The 18,893-nt window shown below is 42.7% G+C and overlaps 2 protein-coding genes across 5 annotated transcripts; one reads left to right on the forward strand and one right to left on the reverse strand.

Moving 5' to 3' along the window:
* Nucleotides 1-46: 46 nt before the first annotated feature.
* LOC146718628 (uncharacterized) lies at nucleotides 47-14,091 on the reverse strand. 4 transcript variants are annotated; one of them, XM_085453011.1, is made up of 9 exons: nucleotides 6,629-6,693; nucleotides 4,348-4,632; nucleotides 3,290-3,393; nucleotides 2,735-3,200; nucleotides 2,553-2,645; nucleotides 2,435-2,471; nucleotides 2,115-2,186; nucleotides 754-2,034; nucleotides 47-669 (listed from the first exon to the last, which is right to left on the reverse strand). In XM_085453011.1, exons 2-9 carry the CDS (start codon nucleotides 4,444-4,446, stop codon nucleotides 416-418), a joined length of 2,406 nt encoding a protein of 801 aa, XP_085309137.1. In that variant the 5' UTR covers nucleotides 4,447-4,632; nucleotides 6,629-6,693; the 3' UTR covers nucleotides 47-415. The 4 variants fall into 4 exon arrangements, with proteins under 4 accessions (XP_085309137.1, XP_085309128.1, XP_085309155.1 ...); XM_085453002.1 differs by having other exon boundaries at nucleotides 47-672; XM_085453029.1 differs by lacking the exons at nucleotides 4,348-4,632; nucleotides 6,629-6,693 and adding an exon at nucleotides 14,041-14,091 and having other exon boundaries at nucleotides 47-672.
* LOC146718629 (transcriptional repressor CTCF-like) lies at nucleotides 8,521-14,316 on the forward strand. Its single transcript, XM_085453040.1, has 13 exons — nucleotides 8,521-8,690; nucleotides 10,658-10,903; nucleotides 11,001-11,183; nucleotides 11,283-11,655; nucleotides 11,749-11,919; nucleotides 12,111-12,244; nucleotides 12,326-12,446; nucleotides 12,531-12,680; nucleotides 12,872-13,032; nucleotides 13,122-13,304; nucleotides 13,401-13,539; nucleotides 13,776-13,922; nucleotides 14,060-14,316. The coding sequence occupies exons 2-13, from the start codon at nucleotides 10,679-10,681 to the stop codon at nucleotides 14,314-14,316; spliced, it is 2,244 nt and encodes a 747-aa protein (XP_085309166.1). The 5' UTR covers nucleotides 8,521-8,690; nucleotides 10,658-10,678.
* Nucleotides 14,317-18,893: the final 4,577 nt, after the last annotated feature.

Raw genomic sequence — 18,893 nt, forward strand, 5'->3', positions numbered from 1 at the left:
CACAAAAAGCTGAGATGAAGTTGCTCAAAGTAATGATTTCACACAGTCACTTCAATACTCCATTTAATAGTCATAACTATGTCTCTTATCCATCTATTGTAAACATTGTGTATTTTTTTTTTTACCACAATAATTGTCTTATGGTACATAATCACACGTGCAATGCAAAACCTCAAACATAAGTTAAAAAAGGACAAAGACACTGCTGGATTTGTTGATTACGTCACACCGAGGGGATCTCAGTTCTTTGGTCCAGTGGCCCACCCTTTGTGGTGTGCTGCTGTGATGTGGTGGTCCCTGTAGGAAGTGCCATGGATCATCATTCCCCTCCCTCTGCTTCACCCTTTACTGTGGCCTCTCCTGCCCCCTCCTCCGTCACAGTAGTTGGTCCCATGTTTAGCATTTTCTTTTTTCCTCACTTATCACTCACTGGTTTAGTTTCCTCTTGCTTTTGACCCACTATCACTGCTTCCTCTGTGCAGCGCTCACCATCCTCCACTGCTGCAGGTTCAGCTGGTGTGTCTGCTTCAGCTTTCACACTTTCTTCCCGCTCTTCTTTCGTTGTCGGTTCACTCTGGGCCACGGTTGGTTTCTCACTCTGGCTCCAACTGTCAACCACTTCCTTCTTCTCGTCTGCCTCAAGTACTTTGCTTGTTTGTTCCCAATCTGCTGCTAAAAGAAAAACAATATCATAAAACACACCATTCACCATGCACCTACATACAGAGATCACAAGCAGAACTTAAAACTCACCAGTGCCTTTTTCTGCAGGCCCTACACCGGATCTCTCATCAGATATCTGGATTACGTTATCTTGGCCTGGACTATCGCTAGCGGGTGGTGCAGCAGAACTTGTGTTATCAGTAGTGGGCAGGCTAGAGATAGTTGGCGTGAGCTTAGTGTCAACATTGTTGGGAAAAGGTGGCTCTGACCCAGTCGTGAGTGGGGAGCTAATTGCACCGGAGGTTGACGAACTAGCGGTGGAGGTGGTTTCTGCTCGGTTCAGACTGGTAGCAGTGGAAGTGGTGTCTGTAGGGTTTGTTTCACTAGAAGAGGTGGAGGGAACGGACGTAGTGGCTGGGTGAATGGCGGTAGATGAAGAAGCGGAGTTAATGGAGTCAGTGGATAACTGGGGTTGAGGTTGAGCTGTAGGAGTGGTAGAAGGTGCTGAGGTGGTAGGAGGAAGGGCAGCAGAGACCATGGTGGAGGAAGCGGTAAAGGTGGGGTCATGTGAAATTGTTACTGTAATTACATCACTTGAGTCAGAGGGAGGTGATGTAGTCATAGTGACTAATGTTGAAGAGCTACTGGATGTGACTGAAGCTGGTTCATGACTGACTTCGCTGATGGTGGTGGTAGACAAGCCCGGCGGCACATCTGACACGCTGGTGCAGGGCGCAGAAGCTGTGGTGGTGACAGAAATAGCTGCATCACCACCAGCAGCAGGAGCAACATCAAGTGAGAGAACGCCATTTGGCTCTGGCAAAGTCGATTTGGCTGACAGATTTGTTGATGCCGTGGAAACAGGGCTTTCGTGACTGGGAGCAGAAACAGTTTCCGAGGTGGTAATGGAAGGCCCGGCAACTGTTGCTGCTGAAGTGGAAGTGACAGCGAGGCTTGGAGTAACAGACTCTGAGGAGGTGGGGGTAACGGATGCGTTGGCAGGGGGCTCTGTGGGTGCGGTCGTAGTTTCGGGGACGGAGGTTGCTGCAGGAGAGTCAGTGCATACATCTGCGTGTGAGGGAGTTACAGTACTCGAAGGGGGAGCTTCAAAGTCGGTCGAGTCGGGGACCGCGTTTGAGATTGTCGGTGCAGCGGGAGCGGTGGTGGCCGGAGGTGACGGCGCTGCGGCTGGGCTGAGTTTAGTGGGCGTGTGTGTCTCTGCTTCCTGTATTTGGGCCAGCTCGTTCTCAGGTGTGTTGCGGCCAGATGTTGTGGGGGGTGGCCCCGGTTTGATAACCGGCTTTGGAAGCAGAGCGGGTTTCCCGGCTCCTTCATGCGCTGACACACTTGCCCGAATCTGATGCCTTGTGTCTAAAAAGCAAGCAAAATAAACGTGAAAATGGTTCACTTACTGTACTCTGTACACATGAGAGCGTAAACCAGCGTTTTACCTGATGATGCAGACATCGTTCGAGGTTTTGAGAAAGTGGGAGGTGGCTCGGGTTTACTGTCAATGATGGTACCTGAAGGGCAAAAATCATTTTACCACAGGAATTAATGGCCCTATAATAGACTGAAAGAACCACAGACTCCTGCTTGGCTTATCAGCGCAGCCCCTCAGATACTAAATCTTTTCATTGGAGAACTGATCCATGTCGAGAAGCCTATCCTTTTGACACAAATCCCTAGACTTCAAAGATTAATTTAGCCTCATTAATACTACGCTGGAGCTGAGAAGACTATTAAACGTATCACAGATAAAGGCACATACCTTCAGACTCGGCCTTTTTCATCTCTCCTTCTTGATCCTACATAAAAAAGGAGCATTTAGTACTTTTTAAGGCCTCTGAGATATCCATAACAACATTCAGACATGCAGATGTGCAAACCTGTGTCTCTCCTGGCAGGGGTTTGGAAACTCCAATACGCTGAAGCATGAGATGGAGCTTCTGTTCAAAGCTATTCTGGCCTTCAAATTGTTTCTAAAAGCAGCAGCAGCAAACCAATTTTCAGTTCTTATCCACTAATGAAAAAGACTAAAAAAACAGGCATTAACTCTAGCAACACCCACCTTTGCTGTGTTTCTGGCATTGGTCGACCCCGCTGCTGCTGAGCCAGATAGCAAAATGAGAGACTGGGACTTCCCCTCTCTGAGAGCTCGGCGGGGAGGCACTGCTTCGCCCCTCAGCGGCGGAGCGCCAGAAACAGGTGTCTCCCGAACAGCTGGCTCTCCAGAAACAGCAGTGGGAGCCTCTTTTGCTTTCTCCTTTTCATTTTCCTTGTCGTGCTCCTTTACTCGGTCTTTGTCTTTGTCTTTCTCGGATCTGGCAACCTCCCTGAGAGGGCGAATGAGATCAGCGATGGAGGCCTTTTTGGGACGCCCCTCATGGCTCGTCTCTGATTTCAAACCTCGCCTCTTTTTGAGCGTAAAGAAATCACCCAGCTTCCTCCGGAGGGTTTTCGTCGGGGCCGGACAAGGGACAGAGCTGGCAGGAGCCACTTCGTGCACTGTGATAGATTCCTCATCCTGCAGCTTCCTGTACAAAGAGTCGTATGTCTCAGTTTAAGGTCTATTCACTTGTACGGGTAAACATGAAGGGGCTAATTTGTGTGCCGTGATACTCACAGTGTATCAGCAGGCAGTACTCTCTTAGTAAAGAACTCTTCAACTCCTTCATCCACACGCCCCATGAGCTCAAGGACTTCATTTTCACTCTCGATTATTGTCTCCTAATTACCCCCCAGACACACACACACACACACACACAGAAATCAGATATTTTGCACCACGGCTCACACAAACTAACAAGGAACAACTCGCATCTTACAGCATGTAACTTTACATTACATAACTATCACTTCTGAAAACCCACACACTCCTAGCACTCCTCATGCCTCTATAGGTGTATTTTGGTTTGATTCTCTCATCCATTTATGTTACGATCCGGGCCTCCCTGGACTCAGTTGCTCAGTAACGTACAATGGGTGCTGGGGGGTGGAGTGGGAGGGGGTCGTCATTGGATTTTTTAAACGCTGAATGGAAGCAACATAACTCATTTTTGCCAATATAGGTAACGTGATATCAAAATTGGGAGCCGCATTGTCCTGATCACATTAACATCTGTGCCCACAAGTAGCAATGAAAGTCGGGGGAGGCTCGAGTCCAGAAGGCAAATTTAGCCGAAGTCACCGTTACATGATATCCTGTCAGGGGAATTGCTTGAATTTTGTCTCCCAGGCCATTTGTCTCCAAGGGAGTGACTGAATGTCTGCAGCCTAATAGCTCTGTGACAGCGTGATCAGCTCAGTGGAAAACGGATGAGCTCACACACATATTTTACACGATCACATGAAGAAACTGAATGGCTTCTTTTTTTCCTTTTTTTTTTAAGAGAAAGCAAGAAAACGAGCGCCCACTCTCACAGAGGCAGATTTCATTGGCTTCCTGAAGCAGCCGGTGACCGGTACAATGGCACTGCCTAATTCAAGCCGGGGACCAGGCATCTTTTACAGCACTCCCCCTCCATCCTTCCCTTCCCCCTGCCTCTCCCCTCTGTACCCTATTCCATCTCTCCTCTCTCCCTCCCTTCCATTTTCCCTCCTCTCTCCCTCAAACACACACACACACACCTTTCTCTCACTCTCCATTTTTACAGAAACCTCCCTGATTCTCCTGCACAGTACCTGCGGTCTGCTGGGACGATAGTTCAGTTTCTGTCGGTGAGGTCTCGGTCTGCTCTGGGTGTAGTGCCTGAGCACCGGTCCGCCCAATGGCAGCTCCATTGGGGAGACACACGGCACGCTGTTGCCGTGGAGCTCTGTTGCCGTGGCTCTGTTGCCGAGGCACCGTTGCTAAGAGCACGAGCAGCAGCGGCAGTATGTAATGCCTCTGCTGAGGTGGGAGGGGCCGGGGTGGCGAGACTGACAGATCTGACAACAGAACCAAGCCTTTCTCTGTCCCCCTCCCCTCTGTGAGAGGAATACCACGGGGGGAAAAAAAAGATGGTGATAAAATAAGGAGGCAGGGATAAAGTGACCACACTAACATTTGCTTCATCCCTGCAGCCTCACCCATGAACGGCACATGCATGGATGCACCGATTTACTCCAGTGTGAAAAGGCTGAGTGCACAAAATGTTTTACTGTGGTTACGTAATAAATTAATAATTAATTTTATATGCGGAAAAGAAGCTATAAATGACAGACTGACCCACTCTGAAAAACTTCACATTGCATGCATTTAGTGTAACGCCTGTGTTTTACTCTACCTCTCCTGCATGTGGTGACAAGATTAAGTTATCTTAAAAGCCCGGTGTTTATGCACTGTGCATATTTATCTCTCTAGCGTATAAAGTGTACTGTCATTATTATATCATATCTATATATATATATAGTTATATCGGGTGTGTGGTATACACACACAGACCCTAAAATTGCACAAATTCTAATTATTATTTTCTCCTTTCGTCTAAAACATCTAAAACACGTTTTAAACAGCTTTTTTGTAGTTCTTATCTTTCTTTCCCTTTTTTTTTATCCTCTCTCCTTCACAAATGTTTGCTTTTGATCTGAATAGAGTTGTGCACGCCCCCACAACAGTTCCTCACACACACACGGTCTCTTTTTCACGTATTTCACTGTTTATATCGCTGTGCTCTTCTCTTACTGTTATGTCACTGTTCTCTCCTATGTTTCAAAAATTAAAACTCGTTCCTGAACCATTAAATAAGGCACACGCCCTTAGCAGCAGTTTCCATACATCTTAATTATGCTGCATATCCTCCAAAGGACGCATGCTGCAGGTTTCATGGGAATTTGGTTTCCTGGTTGGAATATTTGATAATCAAAACCAGGGCTGATATTTACATGGAGCTCATGTTTCTTTTCCAAAATAACAACCCACAAACAACTTGTTTTTGCATTTATGAAGAAAGGTCAGGTGTTCCACATGAAGTAACGTGAGAACAGACCTACAGCAGGTCACTGTAACCTAGAAGTAACTTGGTTATTTAGATCTTATTATTATGCTGACAGAAATCAAATAAAACCTGCAGTGCTCAGATTACAATTTCATCTAATCAGCAGGTTGTCTGGAGAAACTTCACCAGTCCAGAAATGCTCAGGACAAACAAGGGGATCAAGTGTTCACGTGTAACTGACTTTCACAAATAATGTCGGAGGTATTTGTACTTGCATTTCAAGAAATGTTAAGCTTTTAATGCATTACAGTTCAAAGGCAATTACTGTACTGCACAGCTTTTGTCTGCCAGCTGAACACAACCACGTCTGATCTTCAAAACGTGGAATATTTCCCAAACTGTGACAGATTATAAAGAAATGTGAGTCTTAATTATTAGACAAGTAGCTGACAGATGACGACATGCAATCATTTGCATCATTATTCACTATGCACATATCAGCTCAATGTTTTTAAGGTTCGAATACAAATAAAAATTATGAAAGGAAACCCAGTACCTAGTAATCAAAGCAGTTAAGACTTTTATAGGCCCCAGCAGAGGCAGAGGCAGACATTTGATACACCCAGGGCTTAAGGTAGTATGCATGTGGGATTGGGGGGGGGGTATCAAGACACGAGGACTAAACCCCAATTCAACCAGACCCCGAACTGATCCGGCAGAATTAAAACAGGTCTACAACAGTTCACAATCAGGACTACTTAGGATTTAACCAAGACAGAACCAGAATCAGAACTAGATGATAGTAGCACTAAAAATCATCATAGACCTGCACTACACTTATTTTTTAATTCTACCAAAACACTATTTAGATTGAGAAAAGTTTATATAATTATTTAGCCTTGTTGTGCAAACAAGCCTGCATAACTTAATAAATATAGAATTTGAAAAATAACAAACCTAAAAAGAAACATAGGTACGAGATACATGACGACCTATGATACGGTGATACTTTTGGTAAACGACCATTTGACTAACATGTGTCTCACCTGCTCTTGTTCCATCTCTGTTCTGTCCTCATTCTCCATCTCCTTCTCTTGCCCTCTCTGTTCCTCTCTCTCCCTCTTTGTGCTGACAATCAAGCCAAACACCAACATCATCAAATATACAGTTGAAACCAGATATTTACACACTCTTCAGATAAAAACACTTTTTTAATTGTAACATCAAATCAGACTAAATGTTTATTTTTTTAGGTTGATAAATATAAAGAGTAAAGAGAGAAACTATCTGTATTTCTTAATTGTAAATGGCACCAAATTGTATTCAAAATTAAGCCACACTTATGGAGCTCCACAGTTCTTTTCCTGGTGTTTTGGTTGACATCTCTTGATTTTCCCATTTCAAAGAAACAGGCTCTGTGTTTTGCGTTACAGTATATGCATCCACAGCTGTGCCACCAATTTACTCACATGGACTCTACTAACCTATCAGAAGCTTCTTCAGCTCAGAATGGAATCCTCTGGAGTTTTCTTATAAATTAACAATAAACTTAGTGTATATGTGCTCCTAAATTTGATTAAAGTAATAAAAAATAGACAGCTCTGTCTCTCTTTATTCTGACATTTAACAAATTCAAAAGATATTTCAATATTTATTTATCCAAAACAAAACAAGTTTACTCTAAATTGATGTTGTACAGTAAAAAAATGTTGTTCCATAAAGTGTACGTAAATATCTGGTTTAAACTGTGAATATACTGCTGTGTATTGAACAACATACTTTCTTTTAAAACAGTGCTGCCTGAGAGCCCCAGAATCACAGGAATCCAGTACTGATTTCCAGCTTTGTCCCTAGCACACAAGAGATTTCTCCAAATTCTCTGAATCTTGTGACGATAATATGTACTGTAGATGATAACATATTCACAATCTTTTTACATTTTACATCGAGGAACAATATTCAGAGATATTTTCAATATTTTTCAATAATCAGGAATTGTTCCACAGTTTGTGGACACAGTTTATTCTAGACTGGTGAACATCTACCCATCTTTACTTCTAAGAAAGTCTGTCTCTCTAAGATGCTGTTTTTATACCCAATCATGGGTCTAATTAACCTAATTTCAAAATGTTCCTCCAGCGGTTTCTCAGCTTAAACATTTACTTTGTATCTGTGTTCTAGTGTGGATAAAATATGAGTTTATGGGATTTGCAAATCACTGAATTCTGTTTTTGTTTACATTTTACACACTATCTCAGTTGTATGGTCATTTTTTGTGTTCTAGCTACTTTTATTTTATCTCATGTTTAATTTTTGTTCTTAATTTTGTGTTTAGTTCCAGGTCCCAGTTCCAAGTCTTAGTAAACAAAGGCTAAAATAAAAGATTTCCCGTTTAATTTTAGCTGCTTTTTTATTTTATTTCATATGACTTAAATATTTTATACATAGTTATTGTTTCTAGTTTGGTGTTAGTTAACTAAAAAACCTTTGAACCAAATAATTAATGGTGGGCTATAATTGAAAAGTCCTAAAAGCTAGGGTCCAGGAGCTCACTTTCCCATGGCAACAGTCTAAATAGGTTTTCTTTTCATCTTACATACACTATGCAGCTAATTATCACTCACGATTTCATTTGTGTGCATGTTGTAAACCCCAATTTGACACTTTCATGCCGCCCTCCAGTGGCTAACTGGATGAACTGCTTTAATACAGCAAACATTATTCCTAATCTTGACTCGATGCTGTTGAATGTTTAAAGGTCACTCCCGATGAAAAAAAAAACTGATAGCAGATCAGAAAACTAATCAATAACCTCTCCCTTTTAATAACCGTCTCCGTGGTTGCCACGCCCACGCCTGAATTCAAATCTGGCGCCCATCACCCACAGCAACATCCCGATCCCTCCTCTTTACTCCCCGGGCACCTAGTTGCGCAGGCGCAGTGGCTCTTATGGGCCGCCATTTTGTATGTTAGGCCCACTCTTCCAAAGCGGGAGAAAATTATTAGCCCGGCGCGGAGCACTTACGGCCGTCCGCTGCAGGACTGAAAGGAGCTACTGTAGGCGCTGAGCTTCCAAGTGAACATAACGAGGAAAGGAAGAAACCAGGAGTAAGTAGAGCTTTTACTTTGCCTCCAAACGCGGAAACGTTTTTGTAGGAGCCGTCGCCGGCCTCTAGGTGTCACGGTCGGGCTTACCGGCCAGGCGGCTGGCGGGGGGTGTTTGTCTCCCTCTATCGTTATCTAAAATGCACTAAATCCGTCTATAAAATGTAACTCCCTGTTTCAGTTGAGCATTTTGTTGGTTTTTGACCGATATTTCGATGTATGTGCACAGGGATGGCTGTATTTATCGGTGTTCCTGTTTTAAGTTTGTTCAGGCCTGACGTCCATCTTATCGTGCCCTTTGTTTCCTGTTTTCAGACGTACTCGCGCCTCCCGAGTTAACCAACTAACACGAGACAGTATTTAAGTAGTTTTATTTCGCTTATTAAACTATACATCATCTGTTGGACGATGTCCTGTGAATTGATAAAAACAGAACGGAGGAGAACGGATTTTTAGATTAAAAAAAATCACACACAAGCGAACAAATGCTTCCTGAAGCATCGGACTAAATGTGATTTCTGTTACTGGCTCACAGTCATAACCTATCAGCGTTCAGCCAAACCAGATAACCACTGGAAGGCAGGAATGAAGACTCTTTTAAACATTTGCATCGCAGTTATTAAAAACGGTTACGGTTTCTGCATCGTCCACCAGAGTTTCACTCTGGCTCGGGTGCTAGTTTACATGACCCGGACTCCTCGAACTCTGGCTTGTGCGGGGTGTCATTGCGTAATGGCTGTACGTGCTTAGTGTAAAGAGTCTAAATATGATAGTTTTTAGTACTCTGGTGAGTCTTAACATCTGTGGTCTCTACTGGGCCCAAGTCCAGGAGATGAGACTTTTATTGGTCCCTTGTATACTTTTACTGACTCACAAAAAGCAAAGCTAAATCCCGGGAGCTTAATCTGTAAAACTATAGCATAATTTATTAAGCGATTTGTTTTACATTATAAATAAAACTGTTAAATAAATCTAGTGTATTGTTTAAATCTTGCACATTTAAACCTGTGGCGAACTTAAAGTTAATCTGAATAGAGACAACTTTCATTGTAGCCTCTTAATTGTGCTTTGTAAAACAACCCATCTGATCAGTTGAAGAGGAGAACTTTTCTTCACGTTTAAACTATCTGAACAGGTACTTTATTTGAAACCCTTTAACTAAAAACAAGGTTTCTTGTCATCACACACAACTGCAGCTAGCTGGCCTTCTCCACATATGGTGACCAGTAAATGAAAAATGTTAAAATACTTTGTGCAAAATGCATTGAGCGCTGTTTGGTATGTATGTTCAGATGAGAAAGCACAAAATAAATGAAAACAGAGAACATGTTGGGTTGAGGCATTAAATAAACTCTAGTTACTAGTTGGTGGCCCTGGTGAAAATGGGGCATCGCTCATCCCTAGCAGAGGTGGGCTTTGTTTGTTTTATTTTGTGTTTTGTTTTAAAAAGTAAACAAAAACAGCATGCTGCTCATCTGACATCAACTCCAAGTAAAAGACAAGGGAAACGGAGTTTGGTGTATAAGCCCCAAAAAACCCAAAACAAACTGTGGACAGTTTTACACACTAAACTGTTTTTTTTTTTCTAAAGTTGCCAGTTTAAATGGGTGTAATTGATATCCTGGAAATGGAAAAGTTTTGTATTCTGCTGGCAGCACTTTTTGTCATACTGCACATTCAGGAAAAGGAAAACCAAACACTGGGAATGTTTTCAGTGCACAGGCAAATATTGATACAAGGATTTTTTTTTTTAAAAAATTGTTTGTTCAGTTAATCTAGGTGCTTTCATCATCTGGTCTAAACATGTCTGGATTTACTGAAAGCCATCCCGTTGTTTCAGTTTAGCCAGAGGGCAAAGGAAGGGGGGGGGATCAAATAAAAAAATAAATAAAGCACTTTTTGGTTACAAACAATTCTCCATCACACCAGTCTTTCCTTTTGCTAAAGATATTCACGTTCTTTCTGTTTAGCGCATTTGTTGGCTCATTGCCATGGAGGCCGAGGTTGTTTCCATGGAGTCCGCTCAGGTGACGGATGGAAAGGTCCTGCCAGAGGGTGGAGAGGCCTTGACGCAGGGTGAAGTCGCTGGTAACATGGAGATGATGGTGATGGATGCTCTAGACCCAACTCTTCTACAAATGAAGACAGAGGTGTTGGAGGGAGGTGGCACAATGACAGTTTCAGGTGGAGATGAGGGCCAGATCATCACGCTTCAGGTTTGTAAAGAGCACGGTTTAAACTTTTTAGCCAGATTATATATGTCAGGTCTTTTATTTTTGCCATCAAACGATAAAGTCCAGTCTCTCTTCACAGGTGGTGAACATGGAGGAGCAAGCAGGTGCAGCATTAGGTCTGGGTCAGCTTCAGCTCGTGCAGGTACCTGTCACAACTACAACTGTAGACGGGCTCCAGGCTACTTATGTTGAGACGTCAGCGGCTAACAAGGATGCAGAGCCAGTTATTTGTCACACTCTTCCTTTACCTGAGGGCTTCCAGGTGAGAAATGACTTGAGGCTACCCGGTGCTTTTGATTGTCTTTGATTTTCAGTGAAGTCTTTGTTCCAGTAGGATTCATTTGTCATATTCCTACACTAGGTAGTTAAAGTGGGCGCAAATGGTGAAGTGGAGACTGTAGAGCAGGAGGAGCTCCAGGCAGCCCACGAGGAGCTCCAAGGGACAAGGGTGGAGGAGGAGGAGGAGGAAGAGCCAGCAGAGGTGGAGACCTCTGTGCCCCCGCAAGATGACCCAGAGTGGACAAAGGACCCTGACTACCAGCCCATTACTGCTGTCCGTAAAGCAAAGAAGGGAAAGAAGAGTCGCCTGCGCTATGCAGAAGGCGATCGTGACATGGATGTTTCTGTGTACGACTTTGAGGAAGAGCAGCAGGAGGGACTGCTGTCAGAGGTTAATGCTGAGAAGGTTGTGGGCAACATGAAGCCCCCGAAACCCACAAAGATCAAGAAAAAAGGTTAGACTTTGATCAAGTTACACGAAAACTTTCAAGAGATTTTTTTTTTTTCTTCTTCTTTCCCAGTGCTAAATTGAACATCTCTGTGTCCAGGTGTTAAGAAGACTTTCCAGTGTGAGCTGTGCAGCTACACCTGCCCACGGCGCTCTAACCTGGACCGACACATGAAGAGCCACACAGATGAGAGGCCGCATAAATGTCACTTGTGCGGGAGAGCGTTCAGAACAGTCACACTGCTGAGAAACCACCTCAACACACACACAGGTATTTGGAGAAAATACAGAAACAATTTGCTGGATGGACTTGGTGAGCGAGGAAGTAAATTTTCAGAGTGTTTACTTATTATTACTGCAAAAGTTAGTGGGCATTTATCTCCTTTTCATCCAGTGTTGTATTTCAGATTTCAGCTACACCAGCAGTTAATATACAGTTCTGATTTTCTTCTTCGTTTAAAGGCACTCGGCCACATAAATGCACAGATTGCGACATGGCGTTTGTGACCAGCGGTGAGTTAGTGCGTCATCGTCGCTACAAGCACACACACGAGAAGCCTTTTAAGTGCTCCATGTGCGACTATTCCAGTGTCGAGGTGAGTTATATTAGTTATTTAATTGGGCATCAACCTGGTCTCTATACCATGGAATAAAGGCTAATGTGTCTCTTTTCCCAGGTGAGCAAGTTGAAAAGGCACATCCGCTCTCACACAGGGGAGCGACCCTTCCAGTGCAGTCTTTGCAGCTATGCCAGCAGAGACACTTATAAGCTGAAGAGACACATGAGGACACACTCTGGTAAAATCCTTAGATTTTCAGTCAAAGTGTGTTTTAGCTCCAGTTTTTTTAGGAGAGTAGCTGACTCGTCTTCTTCTGTTGCAGGTGAGAAGCCATACGAGTGCTACATCTGCCATGCTCGTTTCACACAAAGCGGCACCATGAAGATGCACATCCTGCAGAAACACACAGAGAATGTGGCAAAGTTTCACTGCCCACACTGTGATACCGTCATTGCACGTAAAAGTGATCTTGGTGAGTGATTTGAGACTATTTCTACTTCAAACTGTATGCAGAAGGACAGTTAAAGGAACGTAAACATGTTGCTCTCAGTTAGTGGATTGCCCTGTGTTGTGAAACAGAATATTTCAGGGAGTCTTTATCTCTATAACAAGGCAATATGACATTTATCTGACTGGATTTTTATGCCTTTGTCTCCATCTTAGGTGTTCACCTGAGAAAACAGCATTCATTTATTGAGACGGGGAAGAAATGTCGTTACTGCGATGCTGTGTTTCATGAGCGCTATGCTCTCATTCAGCACCAGAAGACTCACAAGAATGAGAAGCGTTTCAGATGTGACCAGTGTGACTACTGCTGCAGACAGGTCCGTGTTGGGCTGGAATACGTTATGCTCCTGCTGTTTATTTTACTGCTAAACAAACGTTAAATGTCTTTTGTTCTGTTACCCAACAGGAACGCCACATGATAATGCACAAGCGCACGCACACAGGGGAGAAGCCATTCGCCTGCAGCCAGTGTGACAAAACTTTCCGTCAGAAGCAGCTCCTGGACATGCACTTCAAGCGTTACCACGATCCTAACTTCATCCCCACTGCCTTCGTCTGCAACAAATGTAGCAAGACATTCACTCGCAGGGTAGGACTGACCCTTGAGATCATAGTGCACACATGAGAGGGTTGTTTGTGTGCGTATGTCACAGAGGTGTGACGGTTCTGTGTTTTTGCTCCACAGAACACGATGCTACGTCATGCTGACAGCTGTACAGGTGATGCTTCTTTAGAAGAAAACGGAACTCCACCACCCAAAAAGGGACGACGTGGCAGGAAGAGGAAGATGCAGTCCAGGAGGGATGATGATGACGACGACACAGGTCTCGTACACAAGTGCTTGAAAAGCTGATATACAAATAATCAAAGTGTCTTAAGTAAATATATAGGAGCCTGTCAAAGAGGTTTGGGTGCTACATTAAATTGTTGCAGATCTTGATTTTTTTAAGGCCGTGCAAGAAAATGTGATTAAGTCTAACAAGTTATTGTTTCCCCCCTTTAAAAAAAAAAAAAAAATATATATATATATATATATATATATATATATATATATATATAGAGGGCGAGCTTGATGAGGTAGAGGAGGAAGAGGATTTGCTGACTGAGATGGAGGTGGAGCAGGCCTCGCCTGTTGTCCCTATCCCAGCCCCAGTGGAGCCACCAGTCAAGAGGAAGCGTGGGCGCCCCCCAAAGAGCAAACCAGACAGTAAGTGTTTAATTGGTGACCGTTTTTGATGTCATTTAACTCGTAGTGTGTAGTGTTGGATTTTTCACAGATAACAAACTATATGTACCAATTTGAAAAGGTGTGTCTTTAGTCTGACCTGAAATTGTCCTAAACAGCGGCTGCTATCATCCGTGTGGAGGACGAGGCCACCGGAGAGGTCGACGACATCATTGTGAAGAAGGAGGTCGGAGCCGACCAAGACGATGATGGCAATGAGGCTGCACAGGAGGTGGTGGTGGGTGGAGGGAAGTCGACCATCCAGATGGAGGAGCTGACCCAGGGAGAGGGTGCTACGCAGGCGGGGCAGCTGTCTGAAGCCCCTCCGAACGGGGAACTGACTCCTGAGATGATCCTCAGCATGATGGACCGGTGATGGGTGTGAGGGTCAACCCTGTTTTTAAAAAGGAAAAACAAAACCCATCCCTTTTATTAAGTCTGCAGTTTAATTCTTGGCATTTAGGATAACAAAAGTCCTCCACAGACAAAAACATCACTGTTGTAATTTAAGATTTGCTTTTTAAATCATGTATTGATACGTGACTCGGATGAGTGAAAAGTGTTTTGTTTTGTTTTGTTTTTTTGTTTTTTTTTTCTCATGTTTGTTTTTTTGGTTTTTTAAGTAATGATTTACCAACCAACAACTCATGGCAGTTAATTTTGGAGTGGCTGTAGTTCACGGGAGTATCTTACCCTTTTTGTTTGCTTGTTTTTGGGGGGGTTTCCCCTCTTGTCAAAAATCACAATTCGGTTCATTTCAAGATGATGAGATAGCCTCATCTCATCCAATTCTGGATACATTTCCGACCTCAAAATCTGCAAAGGCATCCTAATCGTTCTTTAAGTTTAGTTTTTGTTTTGTACATAGTGCACATGGTGTTAAAATCCAGATCATATTTATCAGTGAAGCGTTGGTAAATAGGAAAGTGCTGTCTAGTAAAACTGCAGAGGAAAATTGTCTTCTGGGGTTTCACTTAAGAGCAGCGTGATGCCAAAAACATGTAAATTAAGCCCAGAGCTGAAAGTCTTTTGAAAAAATTGATTGCGGAAATAAATTTTAAATAAAGGGGACTTTTGATACTGCTGCTAGTCACAGCCACTTCAAGATATATTTTTTTTGAAAAGAGAGTATTTTGAATTGTATTTCTCTTTTTCTGTGGTTAGTAAATCCCTTTTTAAGCATATTCTAGTTTTTAAAGCTTAATAGACTGCTTCTCTCATGCTCCTTGCTACTGTTACACCTGTAGATGTGTATGTACTAAACATTGATGAGTTGATGAAAAGATGGTTGTTTTCGCTCTCTCGTGTAGCCATTCCACTTTGAGTTGTTGTTTCCCTTTTGTACCATTGGCGATGCAAAGCTACGTAGCAGCTTGAATGACCTTTTAATAACTGTGTGGCAGATGAGAACAAATCTACAACTGCACAACCAATAAATGAGACTAGTAGACACGAGACTTTAGGTTTCTGCAGCTGCAATAACTGTTTTTAAAAGTCTGGTTTGGCTGAGTAATTAACATGTTAGTGGCGCACTCATGGCAAAACGTTTGCTTGAATAATTGTTTATTAAAATTGGCTAAGAAACAGAGCGATAAAACAGAAATGTCGGTTTATTTTGCTTGCAAATATATTTTATTAAATGGAAACATTGATATTAAATGTTTTTTTTAAATCTTTATTTGTATGTCCTAAAGAATATTTGGGAAACGGGCTCTGGTGGGCTGGTAGTAGATGTCATTAACATAAACTGTATATAAAAGGTGGTCGTAAATGAAAGGTAAAACCAGTCCAGATGTGTTAAACCCCCATTCTTTCTCTTGGCCAGCAGAGGGTGCAAAACTGATTACACTTGTTTGAGCTCAGTAAACAGTTTCCTGCTGAGTTTATCATCTCAGTTGCTAGTTTTGAGTCGTAATCAACACAATATGATGATCGTTTTGTAAACTGGTCCCAGTTCAAGTCAAAAAGGATAAACGACCTTGAGATTGGTTAGATATACCACTTCGCTTATGTTTGGACTTGATGACGCAAATTCAAAACCTTCCGATTACAAGACGAACTCCCAACTCTTGAGCTAAGATCGCCCCTGGGGATATCATATTCGGGCTTCACTTTCCCTTCCAATCAGGCAAAGTGATCTCATTTGTTTATCACTCTCTATTGGCATATTCACGTGAAGTGGATTACGCTGGAAACATCTGACCAGTCACAAACATACTGGCAGCAGAGTGATATTTTTTTGTAGTATTATATTTACTTATTTTTTTTGGTTTTTAAATATGTTTTTAAAAGAAGAAAGGAAACTCCAGTATTAGGAAAAATTTGAAGTTGCTCACATAATCCAGTGTGTGAATGTGTGTGTGAATGGGTGGATGACAGGTTGTGTAAAGCGCTTTGGGGTCCTTAGGGACTAGAAAAGCGCTATACAAATACAGGCCATTTACCATAATCCAGGCTAAAGGAAATAGTCAGCTGTGTGTGTGTGTTTGCATTTTAAGTCCTTTGGTCAGTAAAACTGAAGTTAACCCTTTTTGAAGCTAGGAAGGAAAGGAAAAAACAAAACAAAAACATCATGCAAGTTAACAAGGCTCATCTGTATCACTAGAAGAACGTGATGGGTTATAGTTTTTTATTTCTTTGACTGCCAGTCCTGGTGCAGTTTAATGACCTGAGAGTAATGTAATATATAAATAAGAACTTAAATGCTGTTTACCTGTAAATTTGTCACATGGTTGACAGAGGTCTGAGGCATTTCCCAGGAATGATGGTACTTTCTAGAGAAGTGAAGTCAGCAGCATAAGTTACCATGGCGATGTACTGCAGTAAGAAGTCTTTGTCTTGGTAATAATTAAAACCCACAGCTAAACTCAAAGTTACCTGGGCATGCCCAAATCTTGCTTCTTAGTTCACCAGTGGAAATGCTCAACATCAGACCTCAAAAGGGATCTCCCTGACTGCTGGACGACATCACTGCACTGTGGCTGCATCCATCTTTTACAAAGTCTAAAGGTATCCCTGAGATTGCGTATTTGACATACAGAGCTAAGAAATGATGGTTTCAAATAGAGCATTTAGATTATTTGTGCACACATGACCTATTTATTAGAAATTTTGCCCATGTTTAATATGAACATTCACCACTATAACAGCACATATAGCTGGCTTTTGTGTATAAATGTGAGAGATGATACAATTGATAACATTTCACATTATAAATGAGTCATAATTTGGACATTATTCTAGCATAACTGATTTACTAAAATACTCTTTTTACAAATAAACTGCTGAAGATTTGTGACCCAGAGTGTATCTCTTAAATTTGAAGCTGTGGATTTTAATTACTATAAAGTCATTAAGATTTTACGTCCATGCTCACACACTCACTCATGGTTTTCTTACACTAATTGGGATCTTTGTGGGATCAGTCTAATCAGCCTCCAATAATAAAATTCTCAACTCCGTTTAATCTTTGGCTTCAGCGAACGTGCAGCAGCAGCAGGATCCAAAATTAATGACCACTTCCATTGCATGTGACTTGTCCCGTGAATTTTTATCATGTGAGAAAGGCACGCTGGGGCCGATTATAAATGCTTTTCACTGCCACTGCTGCCATTTTAATTTACCACATGCCTGATTGAACTAAAATAATCTCATTTTTGTATGTGCACCAACAAAAGGAGTAAACATCTGCAGGGTATTTTAATGCATTACTTTAAAAAGTAGATTTTTTTGTCCTGTTAGTTAGCAGACTCAGCAGCCTCACTTAATGCTTTTGGGTGATACTATCCATGGAGTACTGACATTCACACGTGGCACCCATCTTATTCAAACTGGATGTTTAGTGTCTGCTTTTCTTTTTACTATCGAAGCGTTAGCTCACTAAGGCCTTCAGAAAGGGCTGTGGATGTCTGAGTCTCCATCCATCTATTTTCTTCCCCTTATTTGGGGCCAGGTTGCGGGAGCAGCAGCCTAAGCAAAGAAGCCAGGACCTTTTGTCTCCCCAGCCACTCCTCCAGCTTATCCGGTGAATACTAAGGCATTCCCAGGCCAGCAGAGAGGCATAATCTCTGCCCAGGGTTCCATGTCCCAACAGTTAGCCTCGATAGCTGGGCATTGGACCATCAGGGCCTCTGCCCTTGACCACCACCCGGCATACATTGCACCTGCAGGAGATGGCCCGACATGAGTCCAGGCCCATGTTTCCTGTTTGAACCCCATGGAATAAGGCCCAGCCACCCTCCCTCTCCAGGCCTGGCTCCAGGGTGAGGCCATGAGAATCCTGTTCAAGGGAGGGTAAACTAAACCTTGATTTCTTCCCCTTGGTTTGGGTCTTGTGAATTGCTCTTCATCTGTCCCATCAACAAGGACAAATTTGCCTTGGGATGCCCTACCAGGGGACAAAAGCCACACACAAACTCCTCCATCATGGTAAGGTAGCCATTCATGGAGGGGTGTTTATGAGTCTGAGAAATAAAACTGTTTGAAATACATCTCCCTGCTGTGGAGAAGACAGTTTAAACTGGTTCAGGACTGGCCACCCTAGCAATTTTCAAACAGGTGGTGGTATATAAATGGAGGTATATAAATACAAGGCCATCAGCCAAAATGCGTACGTCAAACAATAAAGTTGTTCCTTAGTCTAAAAGCGAGACGGAAGTTTTAACCGCTCCTCTCTGAACATTTTAGAAGAAGGTGAAGTTGTGCCAGAAACCTCAGCCCCCACACTTCACCAAGGGATCTGCAAGCAGTTGTTGGCGTCAAAGTCTGGCACAGATTGGGCTTCCATGGGAGTCGTGCCATGAAACAAATCTCCAAAAAGAACTTTAGAGCTAAACTAGTTTGTTAAATCTGTAGGCAAACGCTTGATGCCTGATCCAGACCAAAGACAGTTTTCCAGGATAAAAACCTCAGCCATGAAGCGTGGGGATGCTAAAGCTATACACCTCATCAAAA

This window comes from Copadichromis virginalis, linkage group LG1, assembly GCF_057382275.1.
Source record: "Copadichromis virginalis isolate Kocher_CV1m ecotype Utaka linkage group LG1, C_Virginalis_male_GT1.1, whole genome shotgun sequence".
Taxonomy (NCBI): domain Eukaryota; kingdom Metazoa; phylum Chordata; class Actinopteri; order Cichliformes; family Cichlidae; genus Copadichromis; species Copadichromis virginalis.